This window comes from Ambystoma mexicanum, chromosome 13, assembly GCF_040938575.1.
Source record: "Ambystoma mexicanum isolate Mex_15411 chromosome 13, UKY_AmexF1_1, whole genome shotgun sequence".
Taxonomy (NCBI): Eukaryota; Metazoa; Chordata; class Amphibia; order Caudata; family Ambystomatidae; genus Ambystoma; species Ambystoma mexicanum.
This window is the reverse complement of record NC_090938.1, coordinates 559,666,291-559,682,967: the sequence shown is the minus strand read 5'-3', so window position 1 is coordinate 559,682,967 and position 16,677 is coordinate 559,666,291. Positions and strand designations below refer to the sequence as shown.

General features: G+C 46.7%; 1 protein-coding gene across 1 annotated transcript in view; it reads left to right on the top strand.

Annotated features, from left to right (window-relative positions):
- The first annotated feature begins 394 nt into the window (after window positions 1–394).
- SGCA (sarcoglycan alpha) overlaps window positions 395–16,677 on the top strand; it is a 217,538-nt gene continuing 201,255 nt past the window's right edge. Inside the window, exon 1 of the mRNA XM_069634360.1 lies at window positions 395–487. Coding sequence (XP_069490461.1) covers window positions 451–487 — 37 coding nt within the window. The 5' untranslated portion in view covers window positions 395–450. The remainder of the gene's footprint in view (window positions 488–16,677) is intronic.

Below are 16,677 nucleotides of genomic sequence, written 5' to 3'. Positions count from 1 at the left end.
ATCTTAAAATTATCTACAACCAGAACCAAATGCAAATTTCACTGCAGCTACCTTCCAGACATCAGGGATGTGTTACATGAGTTAAGGGCCTATTCCCAGAAGGCTGAAACCTATGGACAAAACCGCGGAGGATGTCTTATATGTTGATTTCGTATTCGGACAAGAAGTTAAAATGTGTTGTCCCGTTCCTAGCCCTTCAGGTTTCAGACAGATGCGACCGGTGCGGAATTCCTTAGCGGCCCTCGTGAGTTAGAATTAAAGGTAAGTATTCTGAGAAGGAACAGAACATTCGAGATACGAACCTTGGAAGTCCTCGCTTTGAGTGAGAAACAGTGAAAAGGTGACGCCGGAGACGTACGGCGGTGCCAGTTCGCGCCCCTCACTCCCTCCCTCAGGAGGGACAGGCTGCCCCTGTCACTCAGCCCTGGCACACAGCAGCGTCCAGGAAAGATGGCAGCTCCGGGGCTCTGGGTGTCCGTGCTGGCAGGCAAGTGCCCTTCGTTTGCATGAGGATACTTTACGTGTCGGACTTGTGTACCCCGAACCTCTTTTCCTCATTCGGGCTTTATGAGATGGGCCCAAACGGCCGGCGATAAAAGAAGGTTTGTCACTTGTGCAGTTTCCCACATGTCTAAATAAAGCCTCTGCTCTCATGGCAGAGCCCCGCGAGAGACATGGGACGCAGAGAGGGCGCCCCGCGAGAGACATGGGACGCAGAGAGGGCGCCCCGCGAGAGACATGGGACGCAGAGAGGGCGCCCCGCGAGAAAACTGGGACGCAGAGAGGGAGCCCCGCGAGAGACATGGGACGCAGAGAGGGCGCCCCGCGAGAGACATGGGACGCAGAGAGGGCGCCCCGCGAGAAAACTGGGACGCAGAGAGGGCGCTGGACTCGAAGACTTACCCGGCCCGTTCTTTCTGTCAAATCTGTCCCCTTTCATCGACCCCAAGACTGTTTAAAGCACAGTCTCGTGTGCGCTCTTTTCTCCACGGCCTCCTGCTCCCCAAGGCAGTCCCTGGCCCTTATGTTGCCCTTACACTGTTTTACATCTCCCCAGGGCTCCTGTCCCACTACTCTCATATTTGCCCATCCACTATTACCATCTCTTCCACAACCACTGTTCCTGTGCCCCCATGCCCTTTTCATTTTTCTCCTTTGTGCCCCGTTTCCTCTTTGCGTGTCCCATTCACCGCTCACTGTTTGTTTACGCCTCGTTGTTCTTCTTCTACCCCTGACTCTCTCCTTTGACCCTCTAACTGCCCTATCCCCCAAACTCGCTGCCTTCTGTTCCCCATTTTTTAAAATATATATTTGTCCATGTCTCTTCACTGTCCCATATACAGTCCTCAGTGTTTTATGATTCCCCACCCTCCTCTCTTATGTGTAACCCTCATTTGCATGTATTCCACAATTGGCTGTCTCCTGTGTCCATCCCACTATCCCACCGACATCCCATCTACTGTGTCTGTTGTTTTCTCATAACTTTTTACAGATTTCCCCATGCCTCTGCCCTGTCCCCTAATTTCCCCTTACTGTCTTCTGTTTACTCCTCGTTGCTCACAGTCACCCCTCGGTTGCCTCCCAGTCCCCTCTCCCCTGTGCCAAACATTCAATTCTCACTGTCTCCTGGTTCCCCATGCCCCTTTTTCACATTTCGCACCTTTTCAGCACAGTCTGTACTGCTCCCTAGTTCGTCCTCACGGTTCCCTATTGCCTCCTCACTGTTCCCTATTGCCTCCTCACTGTTCCCTACTGCCTCCTCATTGTTCACTATGTCCTACTGAGTGTTCCCTATTCCCCTTCACGGCTCCCTATGTCCTCCTCAGTGCTCCCCATTTCCTCCTCAGTGTTCCCCATTTCCTCCTCACTGATCCCCATTTTCTCCTCACTGTTCACCTTTGCCTCCTCATTGATCACTATGTCCTCCTTAGTGTTCCCCATTTCCTCCATAGTGTTTCCCATTTCCTCCTCGCTGATCCCTATGTTCTCCTCACTGTTCCCTATGTCCTCCTCGTTGTTCCCTATTGCCTCCCAAATGTTCCCTATGTCCTCCTCACTGTCCCCTATATCACCCTTACTGCTTCCTCTTTCTCCTTTACAATCTTCTCTTTTTACTCATGTCTCATGGGCCCTGCTCCCTTTGCCATATAATTCCCCCTCTCACTGTCTCATGTTTCCCCTTCCCTTTTTCGCATTTCCCCATCCCTCTGTCCCCTTCTATTTGCCTCCCACTCTCGTCACTTTATTCCTTATTGGTGCATATTCTTCCACTGGCTGCCTCCTGTACCCTGTCAATGTTCCACCACCACCCAACCCTCAATAACTGTTTACTGTTTCCTCATCTCTTTGTCATAATTCTCCATGTCTCTTCACTGCCCCCTACTTCTCCCTCGGACTTTCCTATTCCTCCTCACTGTCTCTGTCAATGCCCCGCCAGTAGCTGTCTCATACGCCACTCTCACTGTCCCATACCCTCCCCATTCACTGGCGCGTGTTTCCCCCACTCTTTTAGTTTTGGCTGTTAGGTGGCCCTGTAAGCACAGTCTGTAAGTCAAAACTATTGGTATGGGTACTGAAGAGAGGCAGGGATGAGATGTGAGGAGGGACATGAAGCCTGTGGTGGCTGTTTGACTTATAAGCCTGCCGTTGAGCACCTATGGCCCGCTGGTCTCTATGCCCATCCTCACTCTGCTCCTATGCAAAACACACCCACTGGGATCTATTTGATTGGCTATGTGATTCTAAAGAGATGACAAGCTTATTTCTAAGCAGTCTTCTGAAATGCAATGGCTTGATTGCAAGTGCAAACCATGTCCACCCCAGACCTTTGTTTAATAAAACTGTCCCTTGATTTACAAGATGTGTGTGTCCTTGCATCAGATTCCTGTTAAAAGCATTGGGAAGGACAAAGATTGTAGGTCTTGCATTGACATTATCACTGATATCATACGTCCAGGTACTCTTAACATTTGCCAGCTGTTGCCATTTTATGCCAGCAAGTGCCATTAGGACAGTTCCAGGAAAATGCAAATCCCATGCCCGGGCAAAACCCAAAAATGTGCCTTTGCCAATGCTTGTTTCATATTTCCCAGTGTGTCTGCGTGGGTTACCAGACATTTTGTCGAAAAAAAAAAGGTCGACCTTTTTTTTCCGACGAAATGTCCGGACACCGTCTGCATGGCGTGCACTGAGCCCTATTTCCTCCTTACTGTTTCCTATTTTCTCTTTATTGTCTTCTGGTTTGTGAGGATGGGCCTTAACCAAAGTAGGCCCATCAGTTAACAAGTGAGTGCACGTTTGACAGTAAAGCAAGTTTTTTGTACAAATGGGCGGGAAGAGCTAGATGACACTGTAGAGTCAACCTAACCCAAGGCTCTGGCTCCTATTCTCCCATTAGCTCACTGTGCCATACCACCACCCCCTCTCACTGTCACATGTTTGCCCTACCTTGTTTCCTCATCTCTATTTTATATTTCCCCATGCCTCTTCACGGCCCCCTATTTCCGTTTGTCTTCTGCTAAACGCTGCTTGGCTTCTATTCCCTGTTAGCTGTCACCTAAGCCCCTCTCACTGTCCCATACACGCCCCCATTCACTGGATCATGTTTCTCCATCTCATGTTCTGAATATATTCCCATTCCTCTGCACTGTCCTCTATTTGCTCCTCACTGTTTCCTATTTCGCGCTATAGTCTCCTGTTATACCCCTGAGTGATCCTGTCCACCCTCTGACTGTCCCCTGTGCTCTTCTAACTGTCTTCTGCTCCCATCCGGTTGTTTCTCTGAAATTGAAAGAAAAACTTGGCCAGCACTTGGGATCAGAGGCAGGGTGTCATGGCACTTAGTGCTATATATATATATATATATATATATATAAAAATCTCCAAACAAACTCGGGGTCAAGCGATGCCGCAGATATTAAATACATGACCAAGAAAACATGACTTGGGACATGTGTATTAGCATAACACAGCATGCAATGGGCGCACAGGACGAAGTTACGCGTTTCGTGCTCACAGAGCGCTTGATCACACGATCAATGAAAACACTTTGTTAAAGGGGTGTTATGGTTAAAAGTAAAACCAAAAAACCTCAGAAATTCAACAGTTATGATAAGCTAAGCAACCATGCACTGCTAAGACTAACACCCAGGACATGAACAATGACATTACAAATGATAATTGAATTTGTACAAAATATTTCAGAAAGATTATACGCCTAACCATGAATGTTTGCGCAAAGTCTGAATCGATGTTGTCAAGTGGGGGCTAAGTTATATGATTATTTTATGTACATACATTTTGACACTTTTCAAAAAATAAAACATGGATGGATTTGCAGCAAACTCATGCAAGGAGCATTGGCAAGGACCTTAAAGCATGGTTTAGCAAATGTGTCTGTGTTTGATTTTTTGAAAAGTGTCATAATGTTGGTACAAAAAATAACGATATAACTTTGGCCACTGAGGTATAGCCTGTGGCCATGGGCAGTGGCCAGATTGTTTGATTCTGACCATTACCACGAGTGAAAAGCAATGGGGTTAAAGTGGGCATGGCCAACAGGAACCAGCTATGTGGTAACGCTTTTTGAAATGGGGATAGGTTTGAATGGGAAAAATAATTCCGCGCGTGGCTACAGCCCGAAGTGCTGGACCCTACATCAACAGATTGCCGTGACTCCAGTTGCATACACTGCAATCGCCAACGGGCTCTGAGACAAATGCTAATCAGCAAATAATTACTGAGCACTCAGAACCAAACACCCACGTGGTCACCGGGCCACCACTCCAAATCATCAACCATCCTTATTTGCAACCATACCAGGACAAGATATTGGGACTCATTTCCACAACCTCGCAACGACTGTCCACAATCCACACGCCATGAGAAAGACCCCAAAGGGTCTAAACGCATGTCGGCTGACTTCTAACAATAAATATAGCACAACAATAGTTTTCAAAACTGCTTAATTACGACAACAGTTACTTATTGAATAACCCAGCGTTCAGGTGAACAGGGCTCACTTTCCTATCTGAAACCTAACACTTGAGGAAGGATGGAGCTCCTTCACAAAAGCACCCCATCACCAGCTGCAGGGTAATCCGATCAAAGTATGAAATCAAGCGAAGTGATCTACCCATTCTATCACCCTGCAATTACTTAATAAACGTGTACTCTGATTTGCTCATTGGGGCATGCAGCATGGCGAAAGCTCTAGGTTTAAATGGGAAAAAAATTCTGCTTGCGGCTGCAGCCCGAAATACTGGACGGATTTACAGCAAACTCATGCAAGGAGCATTGGCAAGGACCTGAAAGCATGGCTTTTCAAATGTGTACTGTGTTTTACTTTTTTGAAAGTATCAAAAAGTAGGTACAAAAAATAGTGATATTACTTTGCTGCCTGGGCTCCGGCCCTGGCCCTCGGCAATGATAAATGTGTACTCTGATTTGCCTATTGGGGCATGCAGCATGGCCGAAGCCCATGTCCCATTGATTGTGGAGACTGGCCATGTAAGCATGAGCACTGGCAATTGGTAACATTACGAGGGTATAGTGGACACTGAACTAGGATGCAGGCTAGGTTCAGTGGTTAACAGGGGCCGGTTGGTGGGGCGGTGGTCATGGTCGAGCCGCATGTCCTAGGCAATTCAACCATGACTTGCATCCCCAGCATGGGCTGCTAATAACGGCACACATCAGTAAGCGTTGCAAAGAAATATGTTTGTTATAAGAGTTTTACATTTCTTTCATAATGTTAAAAGAGGAATGATTAAAAACTTATATACAGTGGTGTAACATCATGAAACATTTTCACTCATAAAAACCTATGAAATTCACAGAAAAGACTTTGTTAAAGGGACATTATGGTTAAGTTGTACTAATAAAAACCTATGAAATTAAGTGAAAAAATGTTTTCAAAGTGAAGTTATGGTTACAAGTAAAACCGAAACCCTCCAGCAATTCACCAGTTATGGTAAGCTAAGTAACCATAACACACGCCACCACCGTGCACTGCTAAGACTAACACCCAGGACATCAAAGATGACATCACAAATGTCACTGATGACATCACCCATCTGGACCACTACCGGCCCCCTTCATTCCATCAGCACCAGGGTTGTAATGAGGCCCCAAGTGTTGATTTGCTTTATTCCCATGCATGTACTAATGTTGCTTTGGTTTAAGCAACGCCTGTGATGATTTATCCATCATATGTGCCTCAAGCCTGGCCCTTACCAGTTTCAATGTCCATGGTAATGCTTAGGATCTTGTGATTTTATTCTCAACCTCCTATTTCCCGCACCGATTCCTCCAAACGAGTTTGGTGTAGCTTGTTGGTCGTAGTGAATACAGCAGTGCGCATTATGATTTTGCCTCTTACTACTGCTTTTATGGTGTCCCATACAGTTGCCATTTAATAGTCCTGTGCAGTATTCTCTGTGAAGTACTTCGTGAGCACCTCCGAGATGTCCCTGCACATCACCACATCCTTCAAAATTGGGTCATATAACTTCCAAGTCTCCCTGGTCTGGGTGGGGTGTCTATCCACTCTCCCTGCTGCGACCACAGGTGCATGATCAGCAACCAATTGGGCGTGATATACACCTTACTGAGACATGGAAACACTGGGCCAACATAAATATTAGATCCATCATGGACTGGCCCGCATGAACATGCGAGTAGAACGTGTAGTCACGACCGTCAGCATTGTGCAGCCTCCACACCTCTACCCCTCCCACCTCCCTCAACAGATGTGCTGACCCGATGGCATTCCTATAGTCTATCCTGAAAGGTGCAGTGGCCTTATCCTTGTCTGGATCTGCAACCAGGTTAAAGTCTTCTCCTAATATCATCTGTCCCTCATTGAAAGAGATTGTGTGGGGGAAAATGCTTTTATGAAATGATCTTGGCCACTATTGGGGGCGTATAGTGACAGAAGACATCAGCGTATACTTCTGCCCAAACAGTGAGCCTTTCACAAACATGTATCGACCCTGTGAGTCCCTCCAGACTGTAATGTTAGTAATCGGGACCTCCCTGGCTTTCAGTATTGCTACTCCCCTTTTTTCCTCTCCACTAGATGCAAAATACCTACGTGTGTATCGTGTGTGGAGCATTCGACATTCGTCCATCCTCAGTAGGTGTGTTTCTTGTGTTTCTCCCTGACGATAAATAGATCAACCTCTGCAAATGTTGATCTCCGTTTCATTCATTGGTGAGTTCATTCCCTGCATGTGATCACTCAGATCTAATTCAGCCTCCCGGCATCACTAGTTTCAGACATTCCTTTTCTCTGCAAATCACCTAACCACACCCAAGTGTATGCTTGCACTTTCTATCAGAACCCATTTAGTGTACAGTGTTTTGCCGAGGATGTTAAATAATAAACAAAAATAAGATCCTCCCCTGTGTCTTCCCCCTCCCATTTCCCCCCCTGCTCACCCAAACTCCCAATACCAAAGGTGGGAGACCCATCAACTATGGACTCCCCAACTCAGACGGAAAAGGTACCCAGCCACTGCCACTATTCCCCGAGAGCAAACGTTTAACGTATTTATAATTAAATCTCTAGCCAGATACAGAACCCCGCATTTCAGCGTTTCCCCCCACACCCCTACACGCCATTTGCCAGGTAGAAACCAAAAAACACCACACTATAACTTCAACCAGTCTTTCCGCTTTCCATCTTTATGACGCAGGCCTCTGGGTCTCCTGGGCTTCCCCGCATGGGAACCTGACACAGAGGGACCCATTGGTCATATTGGGGGATCTTCAAGCTCAACACTGCCACCCTCATTTATGTTTTATTTTTTATTTTTATTTTGTACAATTAATGATCACTGCACAAAGCCCACAGGCATGTAGGCACTATTTACAAAGGGGTTGGTACCGTAGTGAAAGTCAATTGAAAAGGTAGGATTTAAGGTGTTTCCTGAAGGTGTTGTAGGACGATTCTGTGTGCAGGTGGGTGGGGAGCTCATTACAAAGGGTGGGTGCCCAAGCAAGGAACCCCCTGCTCTTGTTCTGCTGAATCTTGGGGTGATGAGGCGCAATGTTTGTAGATTGATCTCAACTGCTCTAGTAGACAAGTGTTTTTTGATTGTATCCAACAGCTAATGGGATGCTTTGTTGTACGATGCAGTGTTGGGTGGTAGAGAGTGTCTTAAACTTGATTCTGTCCTTGTCCGGGAGTCAGTGGGCAGCCTTTCTGGCTTCCGAAATGTGGTTGTACCTACCAATGTCCAATGCTGCACGGAGGGCATTGTTCTGAATTGTCTGAAGTTTGTGCATGTTTTTTTCAGACGTGCTGCAAAGTAATGAATTGCAGTAGCCCCGTTTTGGACCTATTAGTGCAACTGCAATTTCCAACCAGTTACGGGTAGTGAGGAAGGGCTCACTAGCACTGATGAGTTTAGTGGCGTAGCCTGAAGTGGAGGCAATGTGGTTGACCTGTCAGGTCATGGTGAGGGAGGAGTCCAAGTAAACACCTAATGTTTTGACAGAGGATGCTACCGGTATCATGTGGCCATCGACGGTGAAGGATTTACAGGAGTTTAGCTAGCCCGGATGGGGGGGCCGATGATGAGGAGCTCAGTTTTTTCATCATTCAGGCAGAGGCTGTTAGCGGCCGTCCAGGTCTGGATGGTTTTGTAGATGTTATTTATTCAGAGAGTGTCGCAGCGGTAGTCGCCAGAGAGGGGATGATGATTTGGGTGTTGTCAGCGTAGTTGGTGTAGGAATTGCCAAGGGAGTCCAAGCGGTCAAAGAGAGGTTTAGTGTACACTCTATAGAGTGTAGGTGAGACACAGGAGCCTTGAGGTACACCTCAAGGGGTGGGTGTAACGGTGGCAACAGCCTCCCCAGCGAAGACTCTAGAGGTCCTGTTGGCTAGGAAGGAGACGATCCAATGTTGGCCGCGAAAGAGAAGTGGGCTGAGTTGGAGAGAGAGTGGGCCAGGATCTCATGGTCACCAAGGTCGAATGCCGCTTAGAGGTCAAGTAGTAAGAGGAGGGAGAGGGAGCCCTGGTCATTTGCAATGTCAAGTTGATTCTTTAGGTCTAGGAGGGCTGTTTCCATTCCATGTTTTGGGTGAAAGCCTGATTGTCAAACCCCCAGAACGTGGTGGGATTCTAGGAATGATTGGATCTCCAGATCGGCGACTCTATCCATGATTTTCAAGAGGAAGGGGACTGTGGTGACTCATACTCCCCCTCAGGCCTCAGCAGCCACTTACCCTCCTTCGTAGGTGTCATAGCCCAATTTACACCATTAGCTGTAAAAAGCAAGGTGTGAGTAACCCCCATCTATGCACAATCTTCTTTCCTCGAAGCCACTCAGTCATTGGCCGCAGGGCCCTCCTCTTGGTCAAAGTAATCGCTGGAAGGTCTTGATATAGGAAAATCCTTGCGTCTCTGAAATGAATGTCTGCTGCTTCCCTCACTGACCGCATAATCTGCTCCTTGACCATGTAAAAATTAACGTTTGCTAAAACATCTGGCGTACTCCTTTGTTGTAACTGTGCTCTGGAGTATAGTGGACTCTGTCCAGCCCCATATCCCTCTCATGTGGCAGGTTGTCAATGTCGAAAGACATCCTTCACAGAGTCAGTGAGTTCATCCTCAGAGATCGCCCCTAGGATTCCTCTTATGCGTACATTATTGCATCTAGAACGATTTTTCGCTTCCTCCTGCTTTTCATCCAAGATTTCACAGCACGCCTGCAGGTCCTCTATTTTACATGCGCATTCACTGGTTTCGTAGGATTGTTCACAGACAGTCGCCCCCATCTCTTCCACTCTATTTTCAACTTCATCCATGCGCTTATCCATTGTTGTTATTTTCTGCAAGATTTCTGTGGTACCATTCTGGATCTCCTTATTAATCTCTGTGAGGAGCTGCTGAAGGTCGGCCTTTGTGGCTGCTTGGGCCTGTATGCCCTGAGGGGCATGGAGCATGGCATGGACCATCATTTCCACTCTATCCGCCTTTTTGGGTTTATCCATATTAAGTTGGAGTAGAAATGCAATGTCAGTCTGTCTCGCCCCTTTCAGTGTCTTTGCCATGTCGGGAAGGTTTGCAGGCTACACCCAGTCACCTTTGCACATCGGTCTGGGGACTTCCCTATGGGACTTATCCATCAATAGCTGTTATTGTGGCACTGTGTTCTCCTTCCCTCATCCATCCAAGCGTGCCACCAGGCACAATTGGCTACCGTGGACCAGGGGGCATACTGCATCCAACCTGAAAACAGGTAGATCACAGGCACAGGATTCCACTCCCCCTGAGCGCTGTATGAAGTGCGATCGGATCGAAATGGGAGATTTGCAAGGGGCCAGGGGACCCTCAACATGCACCTGAATTCACCCAGCTGTGACCTCCACAGCTCGCTGCCATTTGTCTGAGCTGAGGCCGGCACCAGAACCACGAGCGACAATGGTTCTCCCCCTCAGGCCACATGTGCTCCTCACCAGCTCTAAGACACCATGAGCCCCTCCCTTTCATCCTCCATCTGTACTTCCAGGTGACTGGAACTGTGCTCCTGTCAACCCATCAACCCTCTTGCCATACGCCACTCCTCTAGGTATGGCAAGCGGCTGCCATTTTCGCTAAGGGAAGATGCTCCATAGACCCTTTAAAGCAGGTGTGGGTTGTGGCTTCAATGCTCCATGTAAGGAGTATTTTCTGGACACAACAGCGCTGTCCAAGTCAGAGACACTCACGGAGCAAGCTTCCTCACCTGCGGTCTACGCTACGCCCCCATCCACCCTTCTTGTTATTCTGTCTCGAGATGAGGTCTTGGACCGTATGGAGAAATCTAATTTCCATCAACTGTTCCTTGGGGTTTCGGGACAAAACCAGGACAGGTGCCTTGGTTTTCTGGGCTCATAACATCGTACAGTTTTGGGGCGGCTTGAAGGTCCAGTTTTTCACCAGTCTGTTGGTGCAGGAGTCCTGGGATTGCTCTCAGGGTTGTTTGCGAGCGTAGTGAGGGGTTCTCCACATGGCTGGGCTTTCTTCCCTCAACAAATTCTATTGTATAGGTGCACACCAAATATTAAGGACTCAATTAGTGTTCTTTCTGAAGGTAGCAGGGTGCGGGGAGTGGGAGACAACCCTGGCACTGGGTTGTATAACAAAAGTAAAGAAACCAGTGTCCACTGGCTGTGGAACACTTGCGTCCCCTGCACACCAAATATTATTGTAAAAACAAACAACAATTAAAATTAGCGATCTGTAATATTATCTGCAATAAATTCAATCATGCAATTGTTTTCAAAACACAAGTTTTCTTTGTGAGTAATTGTAACATCAGGGATGTACACATTATCACAATGTAATACATAGTACATATAGTTCATAAAACACCAAGAAAAACAATCTCTGCTCTACACGTTTCAGGACTTCTGTCCCTTGTTCAGCAGCAATAATTCACTCTGTTTCTTTCAATAACCTTCACGGTAATCTATAGCTTGAAAATAGAAAATATACTCTTTTTAGTATGGGGTACTCATATGTGTGTACATGCTAATATAACAAGTGGTACAATCTATCATGACCAAACCCTAACTCATTACCTGGTGTAGAACGGGATTCAATGATCAAAATGCATGCCGTCAATTCTTAATGTTGACTGTTCTCCAACCTATTTAGATAAAACGTTGATAGGTGTCATTATACAGCCTTATATCAACTCAATTATAGTACATTGGAGTATAATATGGTAATCATCTGTCCTCCGACTGTCTGATGTCAAGTACATTCTAAAGTCAACCCATCAGAGTCACTTTGTAGGGGCTATGCCTGTTGAGAATGATATCACATCAGCTCTCCATGAAGACTGGCCAAAATGATCATAAGGCTCACACCAACCTTGCGGCATAACTGTAATCTCTTTTCCCAGATGTTATCTCAGTTCAGGATATTAACAGCAACCTGGCCCTGAACCATTCCAAATTCCAACAGACTAATGTCACAATAGATAGCAAGGGAACAGGGAGCACCCAACCTCAGCTCCCACACCGGAGGGAGAGAAATCAGACATACATATCACACCATACAGTGCTAACCAGGATACAGCTGGGACCGTGCTGCACCATCACACACTACAGTCAGACAGCCCATAAGGAATCAGCAACTACCCCACCCACAGGAATACAGCTCAAACAGAACAAGAAGTATTAGAACCAGGATACAGACCTGAATAACCCAACTTTCAAATTTCTGCATACTCAACCCACCCAAAACTCACACAACCATCTCTCACCCAGCAATCCGCACGCACTTTACCACACTGCATCAACAACACACAAACAACACATAAACAGCACCTACAGCACACAAGGTCTTGCATGATCGGATGCTCGCACCAAAGCTCAGCGCACAGTGTATACTGAACTGAAGCCGCCAACAGCACACCACTTCTCCCACTCTCCTACTCCCACTCCACCCGACTAACCCTCCCCACCCTCCTTCTTGTTTACAGGTCCGCCAGAGCACCTGTGGACCAATTGCGTTGGTGACGGTGCGCTATTTAAGTACCTTTAACATAACATAACATATAGCTAATGGCATCCATTGCCCTCTCCATCCTCTGGGAACAATAATGAGAAAAAGGGGGCAGAGCCCAAGCTAAGTTTGGGCTCATGCAAAACATGAGGATTGTAGGTAGAGTGGTGTGGAGGCTTACCCCTATAGTGGATCTTAATAGCTATTCATGTATGACACTAAGTTGAGATGTGGCTGGTAATTCACCTTTCTGTCCTCATCCCTTGTAAGCCATGTAGATATAGGTAAAATATCGAGACACATATAATGTGCTCAGTGGGAATCCCTCACTGAACATCCAACATTCACCATGGAAGTAGGCACTCCCAAACTACACTATCTGGATGTAGAACTAGAACTCAAAGAGGGCAGCCTGATAACAAAACAATTTCATAAACCTACTGTCAGGATCCGTCCCTACCTCTTTGTTTCTGGAATCCTTTGGTGCGAAGAGGTAAGGCCTGTCCTTCCAGGTAGCCACTGTGCAACCTGGTTAGTAGAATACAGGTAAGCACTGCAGCTGCCCCCAGAGCCATATCCCTGGGGAAAAAACCTTGATGGTGGAAAAAAACAAGTTGAGGAGAGTCCAAGTGGCACAATTCCAGGAAGAGTCTTCGAGGATATGGAAGAAGGCCAAACGATTGAACAAGCATAGGGAATCAGCAAGCATGAGGAGGACAAATGGATTCCAATGGCTGAGAAGAAATGGTCCTATGAGGCTCTGAAGCGTAGAGCGGGAGGGCCAGCTACCAGGGTCAGGAAGGAAGCAGCAATAAACAAGCGGGAGGATCTGTGAGAAAAAGGAAGCGAAAGGAAAACAGTAGGGAGTCCGGGAGCCACAAGTGACAAAGAGGCGGCCGGGCCACAAGAAGGGACCAAACACAACCAGGAGGAAACGCAAGGCACTGGGAACCCAGGACAGAAAAAGCATAAGGAAGGGCAACAGCACTGAGGAAAGAGCGCAACACAGCATACAGCAATTCAAAGCAATTGCAAGACGCGGTTCTTACCATCCGTCACTATTTTATTTCCGAATGACAGGCGGGCATGGCACGCACGGGTGATGATGTCAGTGCGTGTCTGAGGAGTCCGGGCGCCATAATGGATCAGGGCAAAAAATGGAAATGCAGTGATAAGGAAACCGTATCACACAGATGCCAGCTGATCGGGCACATGACAGTATGCCCCCTTCTGTACCTGGTTCCTCCTGGTTTCCACAAGTTCCGCTGATGGAACTGGTGAACCAACCGAGAGACGTGTACATTCTTTGAAGGTTCCCAAGAGAGTTCAGAACTGGGGTAGTCTTTCCAGTCAATCAAATACTGTAAGGATCCATGATAGCACATGGAGTCGCGGATCTTGTTCACTTCATATTCCACGGTTTTGTCTTAATAAGGGGGAATTATATCCTTTTGCAGTTCCCCTGAAATTTCTTTAGCAAAGAAATGTGGAATACAGGGTGTATCCGATTCCATGTAGGGGGCAACCTTACCTTGTAGGCCAGGCGATTGATGCATCTGAGAATCTTGAAGGGACCGAAATATCTTGGAGAGAACTTCATGGGTTTAAGTCTTCTGGGAAGATGTTTAGAAAAAAGCTGTACCAGTTCCACTGTTTGGTAACCGCTTGTGTCCTTTCTTTTACGGTAGTCAAACTTCTTCATGCTGCTTTGGGCATCGTGTAGGGCTTGAAGGGTCCCTTGTTGAACCGCATGGAGGTGGTCCAAGTGCTGGTCCACTGGGGGAACCAAGGAAACCAAGTGGAATGGTATATATAGGAGCAAAAGAAAGGCGATTTGCCAAGAGCAGTTTTAACCGCCTTGTTGTATGAGGATTCTGTAATAGGCAGCAACAGACACCAGTTATCCTGGGAGAGGTTGGTAAAACACCTCAAATACTGCTCCAGGGTTTGGTTCAGGTGCTCAGTTTGGCTGTTGCTTTTGGGGTGATAACCTGATGACATAGCCCTGGAAATAGCTTGTTTTTAACACATGGCAGTCCAGAATTTTGAAGTGTATTGAACACCGCGGTCGGAAATTATCACCTCTGGGAGACCGTGCAAATGAAAAATGTCCTTTAGAAAAACAGCACTAATGCCTTCCGCTGTAGGAATCTTTTGTAAACCAGAAAAATGTACCAACTTCGTGTACATATCCACCGTAACCAAGATCACATTGCAGCCAAGAGACTCTGAGAGATCCACAATAAACTCTGTTGATATTTTCTGCCTGGGACGATCAGGTAAAGAAGGAGAACAAAGTCACCCAATAGGCAATTGGTGGGGTGTCTTGTTCTGGGCACATGTCACACAGGTTCCGATGTATTCCTTAATGTCTTTTGACAAGGCAGGCCACCAAAAATAATGTTTTATCTGTTCTAAGGTGGCCTTGTGACCTCGATGACCGGCTACCAAAGAATTGTGACCCAATTCCAGGATATTGAGATGAAAGGCAGGAGAAGGCACAAAAATAGCAGATTGGTGGTAGAATAAGCCATCTCGGAGGTTAAGTATTTTCCTGAGTTTAGCTGCTGGAGGCTCTTCGATGGTTTCTCTTTTTAATTGCTGTAACCTGGTCTCAATCGGGCATACAAAGGTTGTGGTAGGGAACATCTTTCCATGAGGTACCTTCTCAGTATTGTTGTAGCCATTCCGGGATAGGAGGTCTGCAATGACATTCCTGGTTCCAGGGATGTATGTCCCAGGAGATAATGTGAGAAGAAATGCACCCACCTTGTTTGCCTGCTGTTCTGGTATTCATAGTTCTGTAATGTCATTAGGTTCCGATGATCATTCCGTACTTTGGTGGGTGTCCGGGCACCAAAGAGGAGGTGTCTCCATTCGTAGAAAGCTCATTTAATAGCGAGTAGCTCCTTCTCCAATACTGAGTAGTAGTTGCGTTCTGCTTCTGAGAGAGTCTTGGAAAAAAAGGCAAACGGGTGTTATTTGTGGTTCTCGAATTCTTGCTTGAGGACGGCTCCGACAGCTGAGTCAGAAGCATCGGACTTGAGTTTGAAAGGGCGCTGGTAATCAGGCTGTTTCAACAACGGCGCTGACATGAATGAACGTTTAAGTTCCTCAAAGGCCTTTTGAGCTGCAGAAGACCAAATTAATTTGACATTCTTCTTGAGTAGAGATGTCAAGGGGAGTACAGTTCTTGAGAAGTTCATAAAAAATTTCCTATTGAAATTTGCCATGCCAAGAAATCTCTGAATCTCTTTGATAGAACGAGGGGAAGGCGTCTGCAAGGTTGCCATTACTTTCCGTTTTTCCATGGAGACACCATCCCTAGAAAGGACATACCCCAAGTAAGGTAAAGAAGGTACATCAAATTAGCATTTCACATGTATCACCTTCAGTCGCTGGACCTGTAGTCACTCCAGTACCTGATGGACATGATTTTCGTGTTCTTCCAGGGTCCTGGAAAACACAAGAATGTCATCTAAATAAACCACAACTTAATGCATCAGTAAATTAGCCAGGATGTGATTCATGTATCTCTGGAAGACTGCTGGACTGTTGGCCAGGCCGAATGGCATCACCTTATACTGGAAATGGCCAAAAGGTGTTCGGAAGGTGGTCTTCCACTCATCCCCTCTCTTAATCCGGATTAAATGATAGGCACTGCGAAGGTCCAACTTGGTAAATATCTTGGCATCACGGATGGCCTCCAGGATGTCTGAGATGAGTGGCAGGAGTACTTGTCTTTCTTTGTGTTCTTATTCAAGCCACGGTAGTCTAGACACGGTCTTAGTTCAGCTGACTCCTTTTTAGGAACAAAAAACAAAGATGCCCCTCCTGGGGATTTCGATGGTGTAATGAGTCTGTTCTTTAAATGCTCATCGAGATACTGATGCAATGCTTCTTTTTCCACTGCCGAGAGCAGAAACATCCCGCTAAAAGGTACACTAGAGCCAGGGATGAGATCTATGGTGCAATCGTCTTCCCTATGTGTGTAAAGACCCTCACAAGGGAGCCTATGTTGCAAGCCTATGGACAGTTGGGCACGTAGTGTAGATGTAGAATTCTTCCCTACAATGCAACTCTCAAAAGTCAGAGGGACTGTTTGGAAGGAGGATTGTTTGGAAGAAGGAAACCGCCCCGGGTCACAACTGGCTGCACAGAAAGAACACAATGT